We start from the raw sequence: 27,606 nt of genomic DNA on the forward strand, positions 1-27,606 counted from the left end.
TGGAAGACAAAAGCCGCAATCACACAAGGCCTCCTTCCTCCTACTGAACTAGGCATGGCCATTTGCAACTTCATCCCTGCCTTTAAAACAACAGAAACAACACAGCAATGACAACCATAAAGGCCCGTGAACAGGATCCAAATCACAGCAGGATCAAAGGCTTTTTTATTGGCTTAGCTGCAATCTCATGCAACGGTCTAAGAGTCGTTGTCGTTTTGTTTCTTTTCTTGTCTTGCTGCCGTTCTTTTTCCTCACTATGCTTTGAGGAGATTTCACCCCTCCCATATCCAAGAATCTGCTGATGTTCTCTGCTGATTCTTCAGAAAGGAGGGGCAGTTTCTGCTCTCTACTTATTCTGCTCCAGCCTCACATCAAAGTGTGGGAGAGAGACTGAGTGTCAGAGAGAGATCGTGTGTATAGATAAGGTTGCTGCTAAGAGCAGCTGCAGACACTCAGTGCAGTTCAGCATCTTTCGTTTAGACCTCATTTAGCTCTGTATATAGTTGTGTATTATAGTTGTAGATAGAATAAAGAAGATATTCTACAGAGCTGCTCTCCAAGTCGTTTATGCTCTGCTAGACTCTGCTATACTCTGCTGTGCGACGACTGTCTTCGGAAGTGAATCCGGTGCTAACAACTCTAAGCCTTGAGTCCACAGCACTTTGACCTGTTCCTGTGCAGAAGGTGGTCTCTGGAAGTACTACCCAGCTAGCCTAGCCCAGTCGGGGCTGAAGTGGATGAGTCCAGTTGGTGATACTGGCTCAAGGGCGATGCTGACATGCTTCACCCTTCAATCCCGAGGTGGAAAGCCTACAGACTACAGGGGCTGTGGTAGGATATTCAGCCTTTCACATGGTTGCAGAATAGCAGAATGTGCAGAACAACAGAATATTTTAAAATATTTCAAACTGCACACATCCACAGAGGAAGGAAGGAAGGATTTTTAAAAACACCCACTCACACCCAGACACGTTTCCATGTTTTGATGCCTGCAGCATTAAAACACACAGTGGTACCTCTAGTTACAGACTCAATCCATTCCAGGGTGCCGTTCACACCCTGAAAAGTCTATAACTAGAGTACCGCTTCTGTGTTCCCATGCGGCGCGATACAGAGCTTCTGCACATGCGTTTGCAAGCTGAAAAGACACAACATGAACCCAACACAACACGAGTTGTGACTGTAATTATAAGAATATAAATTTAATTTGGGCACTCACCTTTTCCTGATGAGTGAGATAATATCGGAATTTCCAGACGAGGTCCTGCTCTTCATAAGTCAGCTGCTTCGTCGGAGGATAGCTCACGATGATCTAAATAAAGAGGCACTTGTGTGTTTCTTTTATTTGGACCAAAGGGGTGGGGTGTTGTACATCACATCTTAAGCACACAAGCACCAAACCTCTAAAATGATACCTATTAATAACATGGAGGTCAGAAGTGCCTCCTCATCTTCTGCCTCATCTGTATTTATTTATATACTGCTAATTCCTAAATAAAATATCAACGCAGTACACAAACCCATATAATAAAGAAAAATGAAAAGTTAAAATCAGAAGCCAGTTTTTACTATTGTGGAAAGGTGTATTCTTAACTTGCCCATATAAGCCAGACAAAAAAAGAAAAGTTGAGAACTGCATTTTCAGTTTACAGTGGTAACTTGGTTCTCAAATGCCTTGGTACTCAAACAACTTGGAACCCAAACACTGCAAACCCGGAAGGAAGTGTTCCAGTTTGCGAACGCTTTTCGGAAGCCGAACGTGCTCTGTTTTGAGTGTCAAGCTTCTGATTTGAGTACCACACTTCCGTTTTGAGTGTTATGCTGAGGTCTGTCTGTTTTTGCTATTTATTTTGTTTTTTTGTGGCTCTTTTTGTTTTTTGTGTGTGACTGTGTAGAACCCAGTTGAGCTACGAATTATTTGATTCTGTGACTGAAGGACATTGTTTATTGCTTTCATTTTATGGATCCATGGTCTTGTTAGATAGTAAAATTCATGCTAAATTGCTGTTTTAGGGGTTGTTTTTAAAAGTCTGGAATGGATTAATCCATTTTGCATTACTTTCTATGGGAAAGGGCGCCTTGGTTTTGGAATGCTTTGGTTTTGGAACAGACTTCCAGAATGGATTAAGTTTGAGAACCAAGGTACCACTGTTAAAGAACTGGGAACCTTCTGTTCTTCAGCCAAACAAAACCTGCATTGGCAGCTACTTCCTTCTGCTATTGGCTCTCTTTGCACCAATTAGCCCCACTTCTTATGAACAGTTGATCTGGACATGTAGAAGACTATCTTGAGCATTCTCCCTCCACCCCAACTGCTTTCAGGCTGCTCCTTAGTCCTATCATCAGGGGCTTATCTCAGGTGGCCCCTTGAAGCTGATACTTCAGATCAATTGTATTCTACATCCAAATAAACTGAAGTCACAGCTCCAACATCTCCGATATCCAGGCTACCGAGACACCAGAGAAAAGCTGGTGCTGGATTTGCAATCAGCCAGCAAAATGTGGCTGAAGAACAACATGGTTTGATGCAATGATTGCAAACCATAGTTTGGGCTAACTTTGAAGTAAGAACAAACAAACCATTGCTATGCCCTCTGGAGGCTAACCTCCTGCAGGAGTGCTGAGAGGCTGGGAAATGCAAACAGATAAGGTGCTCTAAACTACAGCTTGCCTGTACTGTTTGGAAGTCTTAATCAAGCTTTAGGTTTGCAAACTGTGGTCAGCACTAGTCATAAATCAGTGTGTGGTGCCTTAATCTGGTCAGTTTGAGAGGGTGAAGCTGAAAATCAGGGTACAGGTAGCACACACAATGTCTTGACTTTGCATTTCAGGGGCTGCCGGTCAACAATATCCAACATCCGTTCAAAGGTGTGGGGCAACATACGTTGAGCTGATCTCGGGTAGCAGCGTTGGGCTTGAGATCGTGGTCAGAAGGTCCGCTTCTTAAACTCCGAGCAAGCTTGTGGTGTTTCCTCTCCACTAGGTTTTCCTTCAGTAAACAAAAGTTAGTTGAGAGAGAAGGAATAAGTGGAAGTTTAAGGAAAAGGAGGGAACATTTTATCATATGTGGTGGGATTGTAAGGTAATTAAAAAAAATTGGGAAATGATATACAATGAATTGAAGAAAATGTTCCATTTAACATTTGTTTAAAAACCCGAGGCATTTTTGTTGGGGATCGTAGGGAAAGACCTGCCAAAAAAGTTGAAAAACATTTTCATGTATGTGACAACGGCTGCGAGAGTTCTGGTAGCACAAGGATGGAAGACTGAAGAAACCCCAACTAAAGAATCATGGCAAGAAAAATTGATGGACTATGCAGAACTAGCAAAATTGACATATAAGCTATGGGACAAGGATAACTGTGACTTTAAGGATGAATGGGAACCGTTCATAAAGTATCTGAAGACGCAACAAAGCGAACTGGACTCCTTGGCAGGTTTTGAATAAACATTCACAATTTTTTTACTGGTAATAATGAGCTAAACAGTTTGAGGATCTATACAATTTTGTAACATGCAGAAAATAGCATTATTGGAAAAACCAAAGACTGAGGGAAGTCGGGGGTGGGGTGGGGGGTGGGTTTTGTGGGGGGGAGGGGGAGGGAGGAAAAATGGGGGGGGGAGAAATAAGGATATGTTTTTGGATAATATGTTTTGTTATAACTTTGAATAAAAAAAAATTAAAAAGAGAGAAGGAAAATAACCTTGCATTCACGCAACAGTTTATTCCGATTCCTCAATGTTCCCCTAGTGTTAACCTCTGCATTATATCTGAGTGTTTGCATGACTTAAAAGCCACCTTTAGAAGCTATCTGAAGACAACCCTGTACTGGTAAGTTTTTTGATGATTTATGTTCTACTGTGTTTTTAATATTTTGTTGGGAGCCATCCAGAGTGGCTGGAGCAATCCAGTCAGATGGGTGCCATATAAATAAGAAGATTATGATTACTTATGGGAAACTGAGGCATCCTCATTTGTACATTAAGGTGCATGAATACACATTCCCCATTTCAGCATACCCTTGCCGTTCCACGGACTATGTTGTGCAGATAAGGACTCACCATAGACATCTGTGGATCTGGAACCTTGACGATCTCAGAGCTCGTTAAAATGGGCGACGACTCATCGCCGTCCTAGGTGACAAAGCCATTCAGAGAAAGGAACATTAAATCTCTCAGCTGAAAAAGATCAACGCGGCTTGTCAAAGGGACTTAATGTGTTCCAGAGACAAGATTTGGAAACTCAGCTCTTGAGCCGCAGTACCTTAAAGAAAGCCACAGCATGGGTGGAAGTGAGGGGGAACATGGAAATCTGACCTTGTGGGGAAAGAGACAACACAACAAAGCAATGGAACGGAAACACAGTTTGAAATACGCAATGGCTAGGATTTGTTTTCGAATAATCTCGCAGGTTCATCAGTACACACCCAAAGTCAAGGCTATTTCAAGATATCTCCCTTCCCTTCTGTTTTGAAGAACAAATCCCCAGCTCAGGAGCATCTTGTTGCACATTCATGAGAATGCCATCAGAACAGAAACCACACGTTCCCTCTCCACTTTCATGACACAGACAGCAGGACTATAGCAGAGCCATACAGGAGGTGATCCCAGTCCATTCCTAGTTGCATCAGCCCTGTAAGATAGGCTAGATTGAGAGAGCGAGAGAGACTGGGTCATCCGAGGCCTGCCCAATTTGCTTCACTCCTTGACAGCAGATTCAAACTCAAGTGTTAATTTGGGCCCTGCTAGGACCACAAAACCATCAGCTTCAGCAAGCAGTTCAGGAGTCACAATAAACCAAAAACAGAGGGACACAAGTGGCACTGTGGGTTAAACCACAGAGCCTAGGGCTTGCCTATCAGAAGGTCGACGGTTCGAATCCCCGCAACGGGGTGAGCTCCCGTTGCTCGGTCCCTGCTCCTGCCAACCTAGCAATTCGAAAGCACGTCAAAGTGCAAATAGATCAATAGGTACCGCTCCGGTGGGAAGGTAAATGGTGTTTCCGTGCGCTGCTCTGGTTTGCCAGAAGCGGCTTAGTCATGCTGGCCACATGGCCTGGAAGTTGTACGCTGGTTCCCTCGGTCAGTAAAGCGAGATGAGCGCCGCAACCCCAGTCGTCCGCAACTGGACCTAACGGCCAGGGGTCCCTGTACCTTTACCTTTAGGACCGCAAAACCATCAGCTTCAGCAAGCAGTTCAGGAGTCACAATAAACCAAAAACAGATGTAAACTACAACCCTCTGTCATCTTGTGCCGCCTGCCTGGAACTTTGTATGGAATTTCTGTGATAGTTACATGAGACCAATAGAAGTACATATATAAAATTAAAAAAGGTAAAGGACCCCTGGATGGTTAAGTCCAGTCAAAGGTGACTATGGGGTTGCAGCACTCATCTCGCTTTCAGGCTGAGGGAGCTGGCATTTGTTCACAGATAGCTTTCCAGGTCATGTGGCCAGCAGGACTAAACTGGACACCGTGATGGAAACCAGAGCACACGGAAATGCTGTTTACCTTCCCGCCGCAGCGGTACCTATTTATCTACTTGCATTGGTGTGCTTTCAAACTTCTAGGTTGGCAGGAGCTGGGACAGAGCAACGGGAGCGCACCTCGTCATGGGGATTCGAACTGCCAACCTTCTGATCAGCAAGCCCAAGAGGCTCAGTGGTTTAGACCACAGCGCATACTCTCTCCTGAGAGAGACGAATGCCAACCATACCTGAGACCTTTGGATGATGAGATTAAAGGAAACATCACATGCTATAAATTACATCACATGCTATAAATTACTCAAAGAAGAAAACAGCAATGGCTCTTTAGCCAATGTGAGTATTATAAAATTATTGGACTGTTTTGGAACACAAATCCTGGAGTGTGTAAAAGGGACCAGAATGAAGAAATATTAAGAAGAGCAGGGTCTCAGATACATTCTGCACCCCCAGATAGTTTAGGGGCATCCATCGTCTGCATCTTATGCAGCTTTGCCTACACAAGTAGTGAAAATAGCATAAATGAAAACTGCACCCCTTTAGTCCAGTTCCTGATCAATATAAGGTTTATACATTCATTTTTCTTCTTGTCTGCTTGCTTACTGCTTATTTATTTCTTCTCCAACTCTTCTTCACACACTCCTACCCAGCTGAAAACATCAGGATTCTGGAAAGCAGTTACGGACTGGGCAACAATCAACAATCCTACCAAAATACTAGGATACTAGATTTTGTTAAGGGCTGGAGGAAGTTAGGAAGAGGCCAGATCTTCAGTTAGGATGGGAAACAGCAAGCACTTGATTTAATTGCTTGTTGATATACAGTATCTACCAGGAAAAAAAACTATCAGTGCAACCACGCACAGAAACAAATGCCATTTCTAAGCTATGTTTTTTTCCAAAGGCATTATAACGTTATATTACAATGCTATAAGTTGCTTTTCCCCTTCTTTAAAGTTCATATTATGATTATGAAGGTAATGAACATGCCTTACAATTTTGCACCTGTGGTTATAATTTTGCCCCATGCCCTGCCACTCTAGGTTTGCAAATGAGCAAAGTCAAACTTTGAATAGAGACCCAAATTAATGTACATCAATTGATTAATGAAATAATTAATTAAAAAATGTGTAAGAGCAAAACCATGTAACATGGCCCTTGAACATAGCCCATGCATTTTTGTAAAAATCCTCTCCCAACCCTCTAATCATTTGAAATAAAAGAGTCCTGCAAGACTTATCTGCACAAGTTTTAAAGTTGTGATGGCGGGGGTGTTTATTAGAAGGGGTTTTTTTGTGGGGGAGGGAAGGGGGTTGAGGGCAGGAGGAAAGCTGGGCCGGTGAATCTGAAGATTCTTAAAATTACTTGCACTTATCAAAATTCTATAAACCTGAAGTGCATTACATGAATGACTGGAACACGCAACCACAAGACAGGTTCTGTGTTTGATTTGCATGCTCACATAAGTGTCAGCTGGCAGCTGTGTCTGCTAGACTGTCCTGGGGGGTAGGGGAATAAGTATTCCACCGCCAGCCCCGGCATGAGGTGCTTGAGATACAAAAATAAACAAAAACGCAAAAGCTCGTGAAAGATCCGTACCTTCTCGTAATAAACTATCCCGTATTCTTTGTCATCACATTTTGCGCAGCGGAATTCAATCATCAGATACATAAAGTTGGAACTGCGCTTCTCACTCTGAAAGCAAAGAGAGAGGGGGGGAGAAAGAGATTTAATGCCAGAATAAACTGCGCTGAGAAAGAAACACCCGTTGCTTGTGGAAGGGGGAAAGAATGAATTATCTCCTGCGCAGGCAACTTATAGATCAGTTCTCCATGCTGATGCAGAACCTTGGTTTGTGGTAACCCAAAACCGGGACGGCTAAACTGACTGAAACTTCCAAAGTTGCTACAAGGAAGGGGTTTTTTTGGCGGGGAGAGAAGCACCATGATGGCAGGCTGTAGATGTTATAAAGCATGGAGGTTTGGAGTCTCTGCTTCTCTGTAGACCCACTAATCCCATGTTTTACGAACTTTGTTCTCCAGTTATTGCTGGACTGCAATGCCCATCGTCCCTGACCACTGGTCCTGCTAGCTACAGGTGATGGGAGTCGGGTCTCCAGGAGCTGGTGGACGACAAGTCTGAGAAACACTGCACTTATCCGTTGGGTATTGGGGACCCACCATTAGGTCACAGCTGGATCTAAGGTGGGTTGCAGGAGAAGCACTACAATGCAAATATATGGTAAGAAAAGGGAAGAGGTGGGTCTCTAAATTCATGTGTGGATTAAAGATGGGCCCCTGGTCAGAAAAGACTGGTGACTACTGCACTAAGGTGCTGGTTTTAACCTTTAAAGCCTATACAGCCTAGGACCCTCGTACCTATGGGACCACCTCTCCTGGTATGTCCCACGGAAGACCTTACGGTCTTCAAACAAAAACATCCTGGAGGGTCCGGGCCACAGGGAGTTAGGTTGGCCTCAACCAGAGCCACGGCTTTTTCGGCTGTGGCTCCGATCTGGTGGAACGCTCTGTCACAAGAGACTAGGGTCTCAGTCTCCTCTTTTCCAGGCTAAACATACCCAGCTCCTTCAACCGTTCCTCATCAGGCTCGGTTTCCAGACCCTTGATCATCTTGGTTGCCCTCCTCTGCACATGCTCCAACTTGTCAATATCCTTCTTAAATTGTGGCACTCAGAACTGGACACAGTATTCCAAGTATGGTCTGACTTAGGCAGAATAGAGTGGTACTATCACTTCCCTTGATCTGGACACTAGACTTCTATTGATGCAGCCTAGAATCGCATTAGCTTTTTTTGCTGCTGCATCACATTGTTGACTCATGTTAAGCTTGTGGTCCACCAAGACCCCTAGATTCTTTTCACATGTACTACTGGTAAGCCAGGTGTCCCCCATCTTATATTTGTGCACAGAAACTGATCCATTTCCAGGCTTTGAAGTGAGAAACCTCAGAGCCCAGAGGACCGAGTCTTTAATTTAATACCCTAATCATCAAAGTTGTAGTTTTTGGCTCTATAATCAACCCCCAGCCCTTGTTTTTATCCCTCTCTTCCGTTTTACTTTTAAACTTTTTTTAGGGCTTCCTCTAGCGCTGTGTCCTGTTGTTTTAATATTGTTTTACCTCATTATTTTATTGCTCTAACTCCCCCATATTGTGAGGTTGCAAGAAGTTGGGCTGGGCTAAGCACCTTGCCAGGCACTGCCAAACGAAAGGTCGTGTCAAACTTTATTAGATACAAGCTATAAATTAAGGAAGAGAAACACCCTAAACATTTGCATGGAGTGCAGGTGGAGACTGGGTGCGCCCCCTGAATTACAGACATCCTGGTGCACCGAGGTTTTTGCATCAGCAAGGCTCGAAAGCTCATTAGAAACTCAGTGCCCCCTATGACCTACCTCATTGATCATCTCGATCTCCCGAAAGGTCAGTCTGTCCAGCCAGTCGACTTTGACCATGTGGCCTTGTCGGTGAGATTTGGTGAGCTGCCATGGGTGGAAAGAGAAAGAGAGAGGCGTCATTCTGAATTCTGATCACAGAATCGTAGAGTTGGAAGGGATTTCCAAAGGTCATCCAGTCCAACTCCCTGCAACGGTTGTTTTGAAAACAACAAAAAATTGCTTTAAACTAAATATACATGGCATGTATTTCTAGCCTCGGCAAAACAGTTCAGCTGCCTTTATAACAGCCAGCATGTTCCCAAAATTCAGAGCATGTTAATCAAAGGAACTGGGGGGGGGGGGGAGAGATAGTTAACCTATTCAGAAAGGTCACAATCCACCTTAAAAAACAGTGTTCAGTCCCAAGGGTTTTGATGGAATTCAATGGAATTCCAAGCATCCTTCCCCAAGAATTAATTACCACACAGAAAGTGTGCTTAGCATTGCAACTTTGCATGCTTGACCCTCTTTCTACGGCCATACTAGTCTACGGCCATACTACCCTGAACACGCCCAATCTCGTCTGATCTCAGAAGCTAAGCAGGGTCAGGCCTGGTTAGTACTTGGATGGGAGACCTCTTTCTGGAATCCATGAGACTGCAGGTGGGGGTAAAGGTAAAGGGACCCCTGACCATTAGGTCCAGTCGTGGCAGACACTGAGGTTGCGACGCTCATCTCGCTTTATTGGCCGAGGGAGCCGGCGTACAGCTTCTGGGTCATGTGGCCAGCATGACTAAGCCGCTTCTGGCGAACCAGAGCAGCGCATGGAAACACCGTTTACATTTCCGCTGGAGTGGTACCTAGTTATCTACTTGCACTTTGATGTGCTTTCGAACTGCTAGCTTGGCAGGAGCAGGGACTGAGGAATGGGAGCTCACCCAGTCACGGGGATTCAAACCGCTGACCTTCTGATCGGCAAGCCCTAGGCTCTGTGGTTTAACCCACAATGCCATCCGCATCCCAAATTGGGAAGCATTCCCAAATTGTTCATTACAAAGAACCAAGGCTGCGTTGAGATGGCAGTTCGTTCCATTTGACATTTCTCTCTCGATTTCCGCATCTCAGTTGAGCTTTCACACAACGTACAAGCCAACTCCTGCAAATATGGCAGAACGCAAAAGAAGTGGAGCACTTCCAGGAAACAACCTGCTTGCAAATTTGCAAACAGAAATGAGTGCTAAACTTGTGGAACGTATTCCCAGGAGTAGCTCCTGTGCAGTGTGAAACCTCAAATACAACGCTGAAATCAGCAGTTGGAGGAAATGGAATAAACTGTTGTGTGGATGCAGCCAACGTTGGTGATGTCAGGCATCACAGGGATAGTATTCAATTAAATCATTGCATAGATTAGCACAAGTGCAAACGGATTTTTCTCCCTCCTGCCTCTGTGCATGCTCTATGTCGTCTCCAGATCTGCAGGAACTTCCAGCACAGATTTAGGGGGTGCATGGGGGGCGGATGAAGGAAAACATTGTGTTGTGCACGGATAAATCTTTGTGCTGATGGAACATTCACCTGAGCACTATGTTGGATAAAGCCCAATATTACTTGCAGTGAACCAGTCTCTGGACATAAATTAAAATGGCAGGGAAAGGGAGCTGCAACCATCTCAGTTGAGTCACATCCATGGGTCTTCTCCAGCGGCTGGACACAATATCCTTTTGCAAGATTCAGAGAAGTAAACCCACACTGTGTCTACAATCTCTGAATCTGAGGCTTCCTTTAACTCTCGCAAAGAGTGGGCTTTGACACACTTACTGCCCTTATTGACATTTTAAAGGCAGCTGAGTTAGCTTCAAAGGTAAATCATGTGTTGTGTCGGTGTAATACCTGGTGGTTGCAAGATGCGTGCAGGACCGGATTTAGGTTTGATGGGATCCTAAGCTACTGAAGGTAAAGGGGCCCTTTATATGTCCAGCTGTCTTTTGTCAACAACAAATTATTGCTGTTTTTTTGAGTTGAATATATGCTATATGGTAATTTATGGACCTAAAAAGTATCTAACCAGTGAAATTTTAGGGAGCAGGCTAGCAGGCAGGGCCCATTACTTACATCATAGGAGCCTACACAACACAAAACGTTGTTGCTATACGTAGGTTTTATCTTATTTTTTATCTTATATTTTGGAAATGTACATCCAGGGGTTTTTTTTCTACTTAAATTTTTTTGGGGCCCCCCAAGAGAGTGGGGCCCTCAGCTATAGCTTATTTAACTTATACGTCTGCTCAGTCCACAAAGAGGGTTTGGATTGCAACCTACCTAAAGATTTTCCTTTCGCAGAAGATTGGAAAACATTTATGGAATACATGGAAAATAACTGTATGCAGCTGAAAACGCTGGCAGCATTAAGATAAATTCAACCGAGTAAATAATTTTTGATGGATGCAAAAGTGGGAAATTGATTTGAACGGTTATGCAGGGATGTAAGATATGTAAAATGACCCATGGAAAGAGAAGAACGGAAGTCATTAGGTATTTTTAAAGTTTGCAAAATGTTTATTTGAAATTGTAAAACAGAAAATGTAATAAAAAATATTAAAGAGTAAAGGTTTTCCTTCTGCAAAACAAAAAAACACCCAATAACCCAGACACCAAGTCTAAAACAAAAGCTTGAGATCGACCCTGTATGAAGATTTGCAGATCTATAATTTGTGGAAGTAAATTCTGTGCTGCAAAATAACCTTCACCTCAACCGTCCTCATAGCTAAGCACAGTGGCTGGGCCTTTAATATTTATCATTTACATTTTCAAGAGCTTCGTTAACGTAGAACAATACTCAAAATTTACCGAATTAGGGGGAAACGGCATATAATGAGATGGTTCAATTTGCACAATGCAGCTCATCTGCAAGAATCAGCTAGGCCAGAGAGTGTACTTGCTCAATCACTTCCAAAGGCCTCAGAGAATTGGGCAAAACAGCCTCAAGAAACCCCCACTGTGCCTGCGGCTCACAAGAGGAGCCTCCCTTGGTAGCTTCGGACCCAAAGGCGGTCTACAGAGGATTTCAACAAAACGTGCGAGACAGAAACACACATGCCCCACTCCCACCCCCTGGTGAACCCGGCCCCAGTGGCCACGTATTACGCTTGACAACCACTGGATTTTGCAGTCCCGGACACACAGCCGAAACACATTAGCATAATATCGCTTGAAACAAGACGCACTTGGGGATAGGAGGCTTGAAGCAAACACAATTCCATACAGGTCAAGAAACCATGCATGCCACTTCCGGTGTGAGTTTTTAGTCCGTATTATTAAAAAGGCAACAAGCCCAATGGCAGGGGGACAATGACAAGGGAGGTACCACTTCGTTTAACTCTCCTGTGTTTTTTTTTGGGGGGGGGGAGGTCACAACTGACCCACCAAAGCGTAAACCAAAACTGCACTGCTGCCACCTGTGCCACACGCATTGAGTTGACGCATTGGGTTGACCGTTTTCCATGGTTTCAGGCACCGCTCCCATTTCCCATGTCGTGAAAATTAGATTCAGGCCAATCAGACCTCAGCTAAATGGAATTCGGGAAGGTGAGGTATTGGACATAAAAGGCGGACGGGATCGGAATGACTCCAATCGCTATTTCACGTCGACACCGTAGTTAGGATGTTGGGAGTGCTGCATTTTACTTAACATCCCCTAGCCATCTGAGTTAAAGTAAAGATGCATAAGTAATCTAAGAGACCCTACAGAAATTAGGGCAATTGCAGACCAACGGCATCACTCTGTAGCGTTAAACCTTTCTGACCACAATTACCAATACAATATATCTTAAGCTTTTCGTATATACAGTGGTACCTCTGGTTAAGAATTTAATTCATTCTGGAGGTCCGTTCTTAACCTGAAACTATTCTTAACCTGAAACACCACTTTAGCTAATGGGGCCTCTCGCTGCCGCCGCACGATTTCTGTTCTCATCCTGAAGCAAAGTTCTTAACCCGGGGTATTATTTCTGGGTTAGCGGAGTCTGTAACCTGAAACTTCTGTAACCTGAAGTATCTGTAACCCAAGGTACCAGTATACAGTGGTACCTCGGGATGCGAACGGGATCTGTTCCGGAACCCCATTCGCATCCTGAACGGAACACAAGATGCGACGGCACATCTGCACGGGTCGCGTTTTGCTGCTTCCGCGCATGCGCACGATGTCATTTTGAGCGTCTGCACATGCGCGAGCGGTGAAACCTGGAAGTAACACGCTCCGTTACTTCTGGGTTGCCACAGAGCGCAACTGGAACACGCTCAACCCAAAGGACATTAAACTCGAGGTATGACTGTACATAGAAAATTGGAATCACTGTCCAATGCACTATGCTTTAGACCAGAGGTTTTCAACCTTTTCAGGTCCATGGCTTCCTTGACCAACTATATTCTTTTTGTGGAACCCCTGTGGGGCTCAGGAGCCCATTTATGCCCCCCCTTGCCTGCAGAGCTAGCAGTCTCTCACCCTCTTTCCAACACCCTTCCTTGTGGAGTATTCCCTCAGTCTCCTCTCCCCTCTCCTTGGGAGTCCTCTGGGCAGCTGTGCCCCTGGTCTCTGAGCTCCCCCCCGCCCCAAAGAGAGGTGCCCCCTCAAACTGCCCCACAGGGGCCTGGGAAGCACCCCCTGGCCAGCCCCAGAGCCACCATTCGCCTGAGGATTTTGTAGCCAGGGCTGCTGCAACAAAGAGCTGTGCAAGCCTTTGGGAGGCAGAGACACAAGAAGGCATTCGAGGAGGGAGGGAAGGAAAGAGGGACAGAGGCCAGTCTTGCCCGTGGCACCCATGACCATCATTCAAGGCACCCCAGGGTGCCACAGCACACTGCTTTAGACAACACCACATCGTGTCAGTTCTGTGACAATGAAGAGCATGGCATTTTCATGTGGAAATACCAATCTATGGAACTGCTTACACGTGGATAAAAACCAGTGAAGGTGGTGAATGTCCTGTGTGAGTGCCTGGAGGTGGTTGGAGGATGGATGGCGGCTGAATCCTGACAAGACAGAAGTACTGCTTTGGGGAGACAGGGGTTGGGCGGGTGTGCGGGACTCCCTGGTCCTGAATGAGGTAACTGTGCCTCTGAAGGACTAGGTGCACAGCCTGGGAGTCATTTTGGACTCACAGCTGTCCATGGAGGCGCAGGTTAATTCTGTGTCCAGGGCGGCTGTCTACCAGCTCCATCTGGTACACAGGCTAAGACCCTACCTGGCCACAGACTGTCTCACCAGAGTGGTGCATGCTCTGGTTATCTCCCGCTTGGACTACTGCAATGCGCTCTACGTGGGGCTACCTTTGAAGGTAACCTGGAAACTGCAATTAATCCAGAATGCGGCAGCTAGACTGGTGACTGGGAGTGGCTGCTGAGACCATATAACACCGGTCCTGAGAGATCTGTATTGGCTCCCAGTACGTTCCCAAGCACAATTCAAAGTATTGGTGCTGACCTTTAAAGCCCTAAATGGCCTTGGTCCTGTATACCTGAAGGAGCGTCTCCACCCCCATCGTTCAGCCTGAGAGCCAGTGCCAAGGGCCTTCTGGCGGTTCCCTCATTGCAAGAAGTGAGGTTACAGGGAACCAGACAAAGGGACTTCTCAGTAGTGGTGCCCGCACTGTGGAAAGCCCTCCCACCAGATGTCAAGGAAATAAGCAGCTATCTTATTTTTAAAAGACATATGAAGGCAGCCGTATTTAGGGAAGTTTATAATGTTTAATGCTGTATTATTTTTAACACTTGATTGGGAGCCACCCAGAGTGGCTGGGGAAACTCAGCCAGATGGGCGGGGTATAAACATATTATTATTATTATTATTATTATTATTATTATTATTATTATTTCATACATTTCAGGTGCTTTTGAAGGATGCAAACTCTCCCCTGCACACAGCTGTATGCTTTTATGAAAAACAGCCTAAACACTTTCCACAGCAATTCACACTCTTCTTATCATTTACATTAGGTTCCTTATGACTCAACCATATATAAATTGGCAAATAAATACATTTCGGAAGGAAAACGAAACGCCCTGTGGTTAAATTCAGGCCTGTCTGACCCGTAATAGCAATTCATAAAGTTCATTTAGAAGCACAGAAGGGTTAATATGCACTAAGGCAGCTTCAGAGCAGTGCTTTGCAGCATAATATATGCAGCACGGAGAAAGCTTTCCAGTGATTAAGACGTTAGTCACCCGGAAGTTGCAACATGCACTTATTTATTTTTTCCAAAGACAGGCGCCAGCAAACCGTGGCTTCTTGGTGTTGCTACTTACTTCCTCCAAATGTTCCTTGCCAGAGGCCTACATTAAAGAGACCCATTCATTAGTTGTGAGCTGTGAAGGGGCAGCCATCTCTAGACCATTAACCGGAATCTAATATTCTGCTTTCTCAGAAATTTTGCATCACAGCCTAATTGGCAAAAGGGAATTCCGTCTTAATGCAGAATTAACAGAGCTCAACCAGATATGAAGGGAGTTGAAAGTGTGGGAAAATTGGATGCTGTTGTACATTCACAAACATCCATTAAAAAAATTGCCGTATTTTCTCGTGTATAAGACTAGGGTGTTTTTTTTATTTTAAAATAATGTTTAAAATTGGGGGTTGTCTTATACACGGTTATATCCTCCCCCTATTTTCTTAATTTGGAGACCCCCCCAAATAGGAAGTGTCTTATACACGGGGGTGTCTTATACATGGAAAAATGTGGTATATAGTCATGGCTTCCCCAAAAAATTATGGGAAGTGTAGTTTGTTAAGGGTGCTGAGAGTTATTAGAAAACCCCCATTCCTGTCCCACAACTGCAATTCCCAGAGTGGTTTAACAATCAATCTTTCTTCTCCAGGAACTCTGATTGCTAAACTGCTCTGGAAACTGTTTATCTGTGCGGGGAACAGAGATGAGTGTCCAAACATGTCTCACCACCCAAACTACAGCCCCCAGAATTCTTTGGAGAAAGCCACATCTGTTCAATATGGTATCATAGTGTTTTAATATTGCAGAACCTTGAGGAACCAAAATGCTTTTCCTGTGCAGCCTGAGCAGGAGCAGATAGGTAGCCGTGTTGGTCTGCCATAGTCAAAACAAAATTAGCACCTTAAAGACCAACTAAGTTAGTTCTTGGTATGAGCTTTCGTGTGCATGCACACTTCTTCAGATACACTGAAACAGAAGTCAACAGACCCTTCTATATAGTGAGAAGGTGGGGAGGGATATTACTCAGAAGGGTGGTGGGAATGGGTGATTGGCAGATAGCTGTGATGAGCCTGTTGACGACTCTTAACGACTGCAATAGGTCTTACAGGAAAAAGCAAGGGGTGAGAAGGTGAAAAATGGCTTTGTCATGATGAGCATGAGCAGTGAACAATGTCCTAGTCAACTGTTTCTGTTCGTCTTCACTTACCCCAAGCCACTGCCCTGCTCACAGCTGTGAAGAATATCCCTATGTTATGAATGGTCCATGTCACCATTAAGAAAAAGAGGTAGGGACAGGCCAATAACGATAATGATAACAATAACGATAACGATATCTTTATTGTCATTCTCCTATGCGAAACAATGAAATTGAAAAACTACATAAAACTACATAAAAACTACATAAAACTACCACAAAACTACTGTAAAACTACTGCAAAACTACATAAAACATTAAAAAACCCCTAAAAACTCTAAAACCCCATTTTAACATACACTATACTATAGGGGAGGGGAGTGACTTTTCTTATCGAAGGTCTCAGAATTCTTAACCTTGCTCAAAGTTGTCTTCTGAACCAGCCAGATGTTTAACTGAGAATCAACCACAGTCTGTCCATCATTTGAAGAATAAGTCTTTAGAGCTGTCTGTCTTGACCCTAAGTGGCAACTAAACATTCCATTTTGGCGACTGCAACCTTGGTCTAAGGAGCCATTTCGTGCCTAGCTTATATATCTGAGTTTCTTACACTGAATAGAATCATAGAATCATAGAAAATAGATGATGATGAGGAGGAGGAGGAGGAGGAGGTCCCAACCAAAGAGGTCCCAACTTAAGTTGAAAGATATGCACAGCTTGCAGACTTAGCATACAGAACAAGAAGAACATATGCTTAGAAAAGATTGGGAAACGTTTATTGAATGTATGGGAAATAACTGTGACCAGCTGAAAATGCTGGCAGCATTAAGATAAATCCAGCAGTGTAAATTTTTCGCTCTATAAGACGCACCAGACCACAAGACGCACCTAGTTTTTGGAGGAGGAAAACAAGGAAAAAAATATTCTGAATCTCAGAAGCCAGAACAGCAAGAGGGATCGTTGCACAGTGAAAGCAGCAATCCCTCTTGCTGTTCTGGCTTCTGCAGCCTGCATTCGCTCCATAAGACGCACACACATTTCCCCTTACCTTTTAGGAGGGAAAAAGTGAGTCTTATAGAGCAAAAAATACGGTAAGTTATGATAGATGCAATAATGGAATGCTGAATGGCATACTTTCTGCAAAATATGATATGCAAAATGAACCATGGAAAGAGAAGAAGGGAAGTCACTGATATTTTAAGGATGTAAAAATGAGTACTTTAAATTGTAAAACAGAAAATGTAATTAAAAAATTGTATATGATGATGATGATCATGATCATAAATGGATGGCGTTGTTGTTGTGGCCTATGTCAGACCACTTGCCCATCTAGCTCAGTTCAGAAACAAACCCTGTCCGAGTTTGGTACCATGTAGGAGTAACTAGACTGCTGTCTCCCTCTCCTGTTCATAAACCAACTGGCACAGCTGCACACAAACTGCACATTCTCTTAAAAAGGGACTGTGGCGACATCTTAAGGAGAATCCCAAAATCGCACGTGCTTTTGTGACTAGGAGTCATCTACTGGGCAGGACAGAGAAAACATCCTCCAGGAAGCAAAGTCCTTGTCACCAGTTCTGGTCCAGTTGCTTATTCTTTTAAAAAGTCTGAATGTCAACACCGAAGGTCACATACGTCTCCTTTTGACAACATCGTTCTCTCTAGCTGCCCAGATGGCCTTTCATTGCAAAATGGTTCGCTTTCAAAGCAAAAAAACTTCTACTCTGCTTTAGGGAATGGACCTTCCTCCGCAGGAATGCACCAGCTGCTGAAACTATAAATCTTATACCCTGCTAAGAATGTCACCCAAGGCAGACATAAAGTGCAGTGGTACTCAGTTTGGTGCTCCAAAGGCACCCCTCACCTGACAGGAATGGGGAATCTGAGGCCCTCCAGAGGACCGATGGCCAGGATAATGGGAGTCGTAGCTTGCAAAAATCTGGATTAAGAATCACACAACTTTGCATTTGTGTTGCATGATTTATGCTGGCATGGAAAGAAGAGCGAAGGATCTCCACAAGTCAAATCAGTTTGTAAGAGTCCTGATTCTCCCTACTCCTGTACAAGACATTATCCAAATGCTTTGAAGTCCACCTCTGCAAGAAGACAAAGGGACTAGCCACTTACTTTTTTAAAATCGACTTTTGCTAGACACCCTAACCAGCTTAAAATAATTTTACTAGATCTTACAGTTCCTCCAATACTATCTGCCAGCACAGAGTGGTAACAGGGATTGGCTGGCTGATGCTGCAAACATTTTCCTCTTGAGTTCAACCTCGGCAATGTCGCAGTGACCTACCGACTGGAAATGTGTGGATTATAATGCTTTTTTTGTGTGTATTAGAATCCCAAGGTAAACTAGCTTTATAAGAGGTATCTGCAACTTTAATGCAAGTTAGTTTATTGCCATGGTAAATCTCCAAAAGATCAAACTGACATATTTATAGCCCCGTTCCAGATATTCACTTCAATTTGCACAAAGCCATGGAGAGTTGCCTTGAAACCATGAAATCTGACATCCATATTTTGTAAAAAGGAAAAAGGAAGGGGGAAAAAAGATTTAACAAGGTCTATTGAACTTGATGCCAAAAGTGAACAATATCAAACTGTCACAAAAGCACGAATCAACACCTCCCAGAGTGCAAGGGGAAAACATTGCACCAGATCTAAGACCTCAGACCCAACGTGCAGAGTGGAAGGTGTTACTACAGCTCAGAACTTCCTTTCCAGACTGGAAGGGGAATAAGGAGAATTCCCACAGCTCAAAGTTTCTTGTCTAGGGTAGAAAGTGAGTGGCTAGAGAGTTATTACAGCTCAGAACTTCCTTTCCAGTCTGGAAGGGGAATAAGGAGAGTTCCTACAGCTCAAAGTTTCTTATCTAGCGGCTTGAGAGTTACTACAGCTCAGAGTTTCCTGTCCAGGGTAGAATGTAAGAGACAATGGAGCTCATAACTTCTGATTTGGGATGGAAGGTGAAAAATAAGAGTTACTTCAGTTCAAAGCTTCTTATCTAGGTTGGAAAGTGAATAACTAGTGTTACTACAGCTCAGAGCTTCCTGACCAACAAACACACACACTCTCCAGCCAGAGCTACAATACAACATATGGTCTGGGTGGTTGCTAAGCCCAGATCTCTCTTGTGTAACATTAAATGAGGGAGGGAGGCATTAAACACTTCCCATGGAAGCTAGGCTCCCCTAACCTCTCCTACTTTTATTAAAATTGAAAAAGAAACTGTTTTTAAGGGAAAGAAGGGGAGCGTAAAATAAATACAGAAACTGAAACATGATAGGAAAGATGTAGCACTGTATCACATTATAATGGGACTTAATGATAATCACTGTACGTATCTAACCAGAATGACAAAGAAGACTCTCAAGGAAAGTTTGAGACAATTGCTGGTAATTGAAAGATGAAAGTATTAAGACACCAATCAATGAGAAAAGAATCCTACAATCTTGATTATTAAGGGCATGAATTTGTTTTTCTTAGATATTCCATTAGAAACAAGGACTATTTTTGTCCGTGCTGTCCTTCCTCCAATCGGGCATACAGGGTGCATCACACTAAAATTGTACTTTCACACACGGAGGGAGTGCACTGCAGCATGGCAGGACACTGAGGACTAGCGCCACAAAAGCAAAAGCCAAGAACTTCCCCTCACCTTGGCAAGTCGACTCATTTGATCCTCCGAAAGTGTGCTGCTGGTCCTCCCAGGGGTCTTGGTGGGCTCTGAACCGTCTGCCTCCACGTTGGGCCAGACCTTCAGATCGTGCATTCCCTGGCGGAACATCCTGTGGGAAAAGTGCAGATTTAGGACAACGCCCACACAAGCACAGACAGTGAGCAAAGGGACGCAGGTGGCGCTGTGGGTTAAACCACAGAGCCTAGGACGTGCCGATCAGAAGGACAGCGGTTCGAAACCCCGCAACTGGATGAGCTCTCATTGCTCAGTCCCTGCTCCTGCCAACCTAGCAGTTCGAAAGCACATCAAAGTGCAAGTAGATAAATAGGTACCGCTCCAGCAGAAAGGTAAACAGCATTTCCATGTACTGCTCTGGTTCGCCAGAAGCGGCTTAGTCATGCTGGCCACATGACCAGTTGTACGCCGGCTCCCTCGGCCTATAGAGCGAGATGAGCGCCGCAACCCCAGAGTCGGTCACGACTGGACCTAATGGTCAGGGCTCCCTTTACCTTACCACACGAGCACAGACAGAACACCCACATGCAGAAAGATCACCGAAGGATTGGTAAGGCAGCAGTAGCTCATCACATGCGTTATTTCCTCACTATTCATCATATTTACATTCAACCTTTCATACAAGGAGCTGAAGCACGGTTGTCTGCACTCCTAATTCAAAGCCCACAACAACCATGTGAAGCAGGCTAGGCTGAGAGGCAGTGACTGGCTCAACTCCTTCTTACAGATTGTGCCAATTACCTAAAAGATCTATGCCCCGCAAAGGACCTTAAGGTCCACAAATGACAACCTTTCGGAGGTCCCAGGTCACAAGGTGGTTAGATTGGTCACAACTAGGGCCAGGGCCTTTTCAGTACTGGCCCCGACTTGGTGGAACGCTCTGTCACAAGAGACTAGGGCCCTGCGGGACTTGACATCTTTCCACAGGGCCTGCAAGACAGAGCTGTTCTGCCTGGCCTTTGGTTTGGACTCAATCTGACCCTTATGTTTCCCTCCCCTTATGGTCTTGATTTATCAGCTATTTTAAAATGATGCTGCGTTTTAAATTGCATTTTAACCTGTATTTTAAATTGTTCCCCCCCTCTCTCCCCCCCATTATGCTTTTACTGTGATTTTATTGGTGTTAGTTGCCCTGAGCCTGCCTCTGGCCAGGGAGGGCGGGGTATAAATAATTTAGTAGTAGTAGTAGTAGTACTACCTTCCCAACGAAGAGCTTTTATGCTCACAAGACTAAATGCTTTCCCCTCCACAGTGACCACAGGTAAAGGTAAAGGTAAAGGTACCCCGGACCATTAGGTCCAGTCGTGGCGGCACTCATCTCGCTTTATTGGCCAAGGGAGCCAGCGTATAGCTTCCGGGTCATGTGGCCAGCATGACTAAGCCACCTCTGGCGAACCAGAGCAGCGCACAGGAACGCCGTTTACCTTCCCGCCAGAACAGTACCTATTTATCTACTTGCACTTTGACGTGCTTTCGAACTGCTAGGTTGGCAGGAGCAGGGACCGAGCAACAGGAGCTCACCCCGTTGCGGGGATTCGAACCGCCGACCTTCTGATCGGCAAGCCCTAGCCTCTGTGATTTAACCCACAGCGCCACCCAAATTCCTTATCAAGCCCGCCTGTCTGCCTCCAATCAGGGAGTACCAGATTCACTGGACCATATTCTTTTTGGACTGCCCTTTGCACAGCAGACTCCGCAAACAGATGCTGAGCAAGATGTTGGACCTGCGACCCACGGCTCTGAGAGAAAGCCAAATGAGGTCCCTCCTAGCGGATAGCGACAAGGACGTTACTGCCCCAGCGGCTTCCTTTCTAACCTTCATCTTACCCGGAAGGGTTCTTAATGAATCATCCCTTTAGGGAATAGACAGGGTGAAACAGAACAATTGAACATATTGTGATCTTCGACAGCCTCACTCCTGTCCCTTTTAAATTTATCCTAGTGTTTTGAAATGTTTTAACTCATAATGCCAATAAAGGTAACCTAGAAGAAGGTACAGGGTTATAAAGACTAGGACTAGCCGCCTGAGAAACAGTTTCTATCCAAATGTGATTTTGGTTTTAAACACAGTGTAAGGAATCTCTATGGGAGTATATTGTATTTAAAATGGAGTATCAGAGTTTTTCGGGGGCTAACCAGGTTGGGATAGCAGGCTTGTTGGTTTTTGAATGTCTTATGTAGATTTTTCAATTTCATTGTTCTGTATGGGACAATGACAATAAAGATTATCGTATTGTATTTGTATTTGACTGGCCCAAGGTCACCCAGCGAGCTTCATAGAGAATGCGGCAGCTAGACTGGTGACTGGGAGTGGCCACCGAGACCATATAACACCAGTCCTGAAAGACCTATATTGGCTCCCACAATTCAAAGTGTTGGTGCTGACCTTTAAAGCCCTAAACGGCCTTGGACCAGAATACCTGAAGGAGCGTCTCCACACTCATCGTTCATCACCTAGGTCCAGCGCCGAGGGCCTTCTGGCGGTTCCCTCACTACGAGAAGTGAGGTTACAGGGAACCAGACAGAGAGCCTTCTTGGTAGTGGCACCCGCCCTGTGGAACACCCTCCCATCAGATGTCAAGGAAATAAACAACTACAGTCGTACCTTGGAAGTTGAACTTCCATTAGACTTCCAAAACTTTCAAAAACCAAAGCACAGCTTCTGATTGGCTGCAGGAAGCTCCTGCAGCTAATCAGAAGCTGCGTCGGACATTCGGCTTCTGAAAATTGTTTGAATACCAAAACACTCACTTCAGGGTTTCGATCGTTCGGGAGTCAATTTGTTCAAGAGCCAAGGCATTTGAGATCCAAGGTATGACTGTATCTGACTTTTAGAAGACATCTGAAGGCAGCCCTGTTTAGGGAAGTTTTTAATGTTTGATGTGTTTCAGTGTTTAAATCTGCAAGGTACAGAACACGTGAAAGCTGAGCCACATACCCATACTTTCCAAAGAGCGAGACAGTCGTTCCCCCGACAGGGATGGCTTTTCCAGGTCCATAGACATCCCAAATTGTCAAGGCCACTTGGGCATTGCGTGGCAAGTCTGGATACTTGACCGGCAGTTTTAACCACTCGTTCCAGCTGAGGAGAGATTGTAGATATTAGTTTGGACTTACAAAACCATACAATTATGGAGCTGGAAGGGCCCTCAAGTGCCATCTAGTCTAACCCCCTGCAATGCAGGAATCACAGCCAAACCATCCATGGCAGATTAAAGCCATTCAAACTTGGTTTAAAGACCTCCAATGCGGGAAAGCCGACCACCTTTCATCAGTGCCGGATTTATGTATAAGCTAAATAAGCTATAGCTTAGGGCCCCACTCTCTTGGGGCCCCCCAAAAAAAATTAAAGGAAAAAAACCCTGGATGTACATTGCCAAAATATAAGATAAAAAACAAATAAAATAAAACCTACATAAAGCCACAGTGTTTTGTGTTGTGTAGGCTCCTATGGTGTAAGTAATGGGCCCCACCTGCTAGACTGCTCCATAAAATATCACTGGTTTGCTCATTTCTGTATATAGGGTGCCTACACTTTGCATGGACTGGTCGCCTGGCAACATGTGCAAATGGCTTTACATACCTATAAGGTCCACAAATTACCATATAGCATATAGCAACAGTGACAATTTGTTGTCCAGCTGTTGACAAAGGACAGCTGGACATATAAAGGGCCCCATTATCTTCAATAGCTTAGGGCCTCATCAAACCTAAATCCAGCCCTGTTCAAGGTGGTCTGTTGTTGTTTGTTTTTAAATCAATAAAAGCAACCAGTGCTATAACCCCATAGTGTTGTTTCTCCCATGATAGCCCCCTATTACAGACCTGATGGAAGGAGGTTAAATCCTGAAGGGCCCTAGTCTCATGGGACAGAGCATTCCACCAGGCCAGAGCCATCAATGAGAAGGCCCTGGCCCTGGTGGAGGATAATCTGGCTTCCCTAGGGCCTGGGACCTCTTAATCATGGATATTCATGCTTCTGGATACCAGTTGCTGGAAACCACAGGAGGGGAGAGGGCTCCTTCACTCAAATCTTGCTTGTGGGTTTCTTACAGGCATCCGGTCGGCCACTGTGAGAACATGAAGTTGGACTAAATGGGCCACTGGACTGATCCAGCAGGGCTTCCTTTATGTTCATTATGACAGTGGAGATCATGGCTAATAGTCATTGCTTACCCCAGGGTCAGTTAAGTCTCACAAAGAGGTATGGCAGCCAGCTGTCCAAAATGAAAGACGAAAGGCACTTACTTCCACCTGGTGCTAAAAGCTTTGTAGGACGTCCGAACCGGAAGGGCAAGAGGTTTGCCCTCTGCAAAAACCTGGCAGGTGACGTACAAGTCGGAACAGGTCTCCTGGTACAAGCCCGAGAACCTCAGCATGGGATTTTCCAAAACCGCTTTGTAACTCTTCTGCTCTCTTTTCCCCTCCAAGCTTCCTCTAAGGAAACAATGCACAAAGAAAAATATCATAGCAACAAGATTTTCATACAGCCAGAGGTAAATACAGTGAGGGGGGGGGGAGTATTTGATCCCCTGCTAAATTTGCCCGTTTGCCCTCCGATGAAGAAATGACCAGTCCATTATTTTAATGGTAGGTTTATTGTAGACAGAATAACAACGTATTGTATCATATTGAAGGGACGATGGATGGGACCATGTATCGTCAAATCTTGGGTGAGCACCTCCTTGGGTGAGCGGCTTAGTCATGCTGGCCACATGACCCGGAAGCTGTACGCCAGGTCACTCGGCCAATAAAGCGAGATGAGGGCCGCAACCCCGGAGTCATCCGCAACTGGACCTAACGGTCAGGGGTCCCTTTACCTTTGGAGTCTTTGAGGAAATACCAAATTAATTGCAATGATTAACTGAATGTAATGACAATAATAAAACAGACTAGCAAAAAAATTTTTAAAAATGCATTGCAGAACATTAGCAATCTTCACTTCAAAAACGTCCCTTTCCAAAAAACAACAACAAACAAACAAAAGTCCCTTTCCCTACATCAGAAAGGAGCATTGTACTGAGTCGGATTATTGGTCTGTCCACTTCAGCATTGCCCACACGGACTGGCAGCAGCACCTCTCCTGGGCAGGCGACGCTCCCAGCGCTTCCTGTAGGCACCACTGGGGATTGAACCTGATGCTTTCTGCATAATAATAATAATAATAATCTATTATTTATACCCCGCCCATCTGGCTGGGTTTCCCCAGCCGCTCTGGGCGGCCTCCAGCAAAATATTAAAACGCAATAATTCATCAGATATTAAAGGCTTCCCTAAAGCAGGAGCTCTGACACTGAGATGATGACCCCTTGCCCCTATGGCAGGCAGAGGCAACATCGGTCCTCCAGATGTTTGGGGACTACAACTCCCATGATCCCTAGCTAGCAGGACCAGTGGTCAGGGATGATGGGAATTGTAGTCCCAAAACATCTGGAGGGCCGAGGTTGCCTCTGCCTGCCCTATGGGGCTGCACTCCCCCCCCCAGCCCCCATATATCTTGCACACACCCCTAAAAGCAAGCCTCTAGGCATGCAGATCAATGTGCATTGATTGATTGATTGATTGATGCATGCATGCATTCCTCCCTCCCACTCACATCTTGAGCTGCACATTGATGTCCAGGTCGCAGCTGTAAACATAATAGAACTTCTCTGCCTCCCCCATGGCGGCTGCTCCGAGATCCCTCCCTCCTCGCTCGCCCTTCTGCTCCTTTCCAAGCAGCTGGTGGCTCCTCGGAAGCCCCGCCTACAACCCGCCCCCCGCGCTCCTCCAATCAGAAGCCGCCCGGCCTCGGAGCGGCCGTCTGATTGGAGCAGGAGCTTCCTCCGCCGGCGTTCCAAAAGGGCACGGCGAAGCCTGCCCGGAAGTTTCCTGCTCCCTTCGCGGCTGGGCAGTAAAGCCCGGCACAAAGATGGCGCCGCCGCGTACGGAAAACGACGAGGAGAATGATAATAATGGCCGCGCCCAAGGGAGGAACGGGGCGGGGCAAAGATGGCGGCGCCCTACGGGGGAAGCTTTTCCGTGCTGCTCAAAAGGGGGGAAGTTGAAGGTGAGGGACTTGGGTGGGAGGGGCTTAGCTTTCGTAGGAGTGCATGAAGCAGAATGGATATTATCGTTGCTGTTCTTTTTACTATATTGTGTTAAATTATGCCGCGCACCCATTCCATCCCAGTAAATGTGTTTATATGCATTGGAAGACGGCAGAGTGGCGGGATATAAATGATAAAATTATTATTAGCAGTAGTTTTAAAATAGATAATGTAAGTAAAATGTTTAAACATAATTAAATTATAATATATTTTAATATATATACATACATAATGCTAGTTTTTATGTGCATGGGAAAACTGAATATTTAGCAAGTTAAATATTCACAGTACACTCCTGTGCTTTGCAAGCTCCAAAGCTCCACTGTGGCATAGAAAAGTTAAGATCTCAAATTTAAAAAAAATATAATTGCGTGTTTAACGTCTTGGCATTTCTGGCAAGGCTTGCTATCTCTTTGTTCACGTGCTGCTTCTCCCTCGTCCCCCTTTTTTATATATAATGTAGTGAAAATATCTATCCTCAGTGCTCTTTTTATAAAAAAAAAATGTTTAGGGGTACTCTCATTTTGGCTCAAGAAAATCACCTTTTTATAGTTCGGATTGGGAAAAGTAAATACAATAAATGGACAAAAGTAAAAAGATTCACAAAATGTTTAGGGGTATCCCTGCCTTCCCCCAGAAAAAAACACTCTCTATCCTTATCAGGGCAATGACAAACCTAGACAGCATCTTAAAAAGCAGAGATGTCACCTTGCCAACAAAGGTCCATATAGTTAAAGCTATGGTTTTTCCAGTATGTATGGAAGTGAGAGCTGGACGATAAAGAAGGCTGCCAAGGAGTGTGGTGGAGTCTCCTTCTTTGGAGGTCTTTAAGCAGAGGTTTGACAACCATATGTCAGGAGTGCTCTGATGGTGTTTCCTGCTTGGCAGGGGGTTGGACTCGATGGCCCTTGTGGTCTTTTCCAACTCTATGATTCTATGATCACCGAAGAATTGATGCTGGAGGAGACTCTTTGCAAAGTGGCAAAGAGTGGCTTTGCCATTGGAGTTTTCTTGGCAGGGATACTGGAGTGGCTTGCTAGTTCCTGCTCCAGGTTTTGAATTAGGCTTTTGAATTATGGTGCTGGAGGAGACTTTTGAAAGTCCCATGGACTGCAAGAAGTTCAAACCGATCCATTCTTAAGGAAATCAGCCCTGAGTGCTCACTGGAAGGACAGATCCTGAAGCTGAGGCTCCAATACTTTGGCCACCTCATGAGAAGAGAAGACTCCCTGGAAAAGACCGTGGGGTTGGGAAAGATGGAGGGCACAAGGAGAAGGGGACGACAGAGGACGAGATGGTTGGACAGTGTTTTCGAGGCTACCAGCATGAGTTTGACCAAACTGTGGGAGGAAGGGGAAGATAGGAGTGCCTGGCATGCTCTGGTCCATGGGGTCATGAAGAGTCAGACATGACTAAACAACAACATCCTTATCAGAATATTGGGAGGGGAGCGGGACACACAAACAAGATGTTGTTTTCCTCCCAGAAATAAAGATGGAGAAGCAGGACAGATGGCCAGTCTGAGAGTTCAGCCTACTCACTAAAAGAGGGGAGGACATTCTTGAGATGTTTTAGACTGAT

General features: G+C 45.0%; 1 protein-coding gene across 2 annotated transcripts in view; it reads right to left on the reverse strand.

Annotated features, from left to right (window-relative positions):
- Window positions 1-25,672, reverse strand: part of PIK3C3 (phosphatidylinositol 3-kinase catalytic subunit type 3) — a 112,890-nt gene extending 87,218 nt beyond the window's left edge. The window contains exons 1-10 of one of the 2 annotated variants that reach the window (XM_081929642.1): window positions 25,533-25,672; window positions 24,185-24,373; window positions 22,875-23,018; window positions 19,901-20,030; window positions 15,181-15,207; window positions 8,899-8,985; window positions 7,085-7,180; window positions 4,063-4,134; window positions 2,885-2,989; window positions 1,220-1,312 (exon numbers count right to left, since the gene is read on the reverse strand). In XM_081929642.1, the coding sequence (XP_081785768.1) occupies window positions 1,220-1,312; window positions 2,885-2,989; window positions 4,063-4,134; window positions 7,085-7,180; window positions 8,899-8,985; window positions 15,181-15,207; window positions 19,901-20,030; window positions 22,875-23,018; window positions 24,185-24,373; window positions 25,533-25,600 (1,011 nt within the window). In that variant the 5' untranslated portion in view covers window positions 25,601-25,672. The remainder of the gene's footprint in view (window positions 1-1,219; window positions 1,313-2,884; window positions 2,990-4,062; window positions 4,135-7,084; window positions 7,181-8,898; window positions 8,986-15,180; window positions 15,208-19,900; window positions 20,031-22,874; window positions 23,019-24,184; window positions 24,374-25,532) is intronic. The other variant, XM_081929643.1, reaches the window with a different exon arrangement.
- Between the last annotated feature and the right edge of the window lie 1,934 nt (window positions 25,673-27,606).

The sequence above is a fragment of the Podarcis melisellensis genome, assembly GCF_964234715.1.
Source record: "Podarcis melisellensis genome assembly, chromosome: 11".
Taxonomy (NCBI): Eukaryota; Metazoa; Chordata; class Lepidosauria; order Squamata; family Lacertidae; genus Podarcis; species Podarcis melisellensis.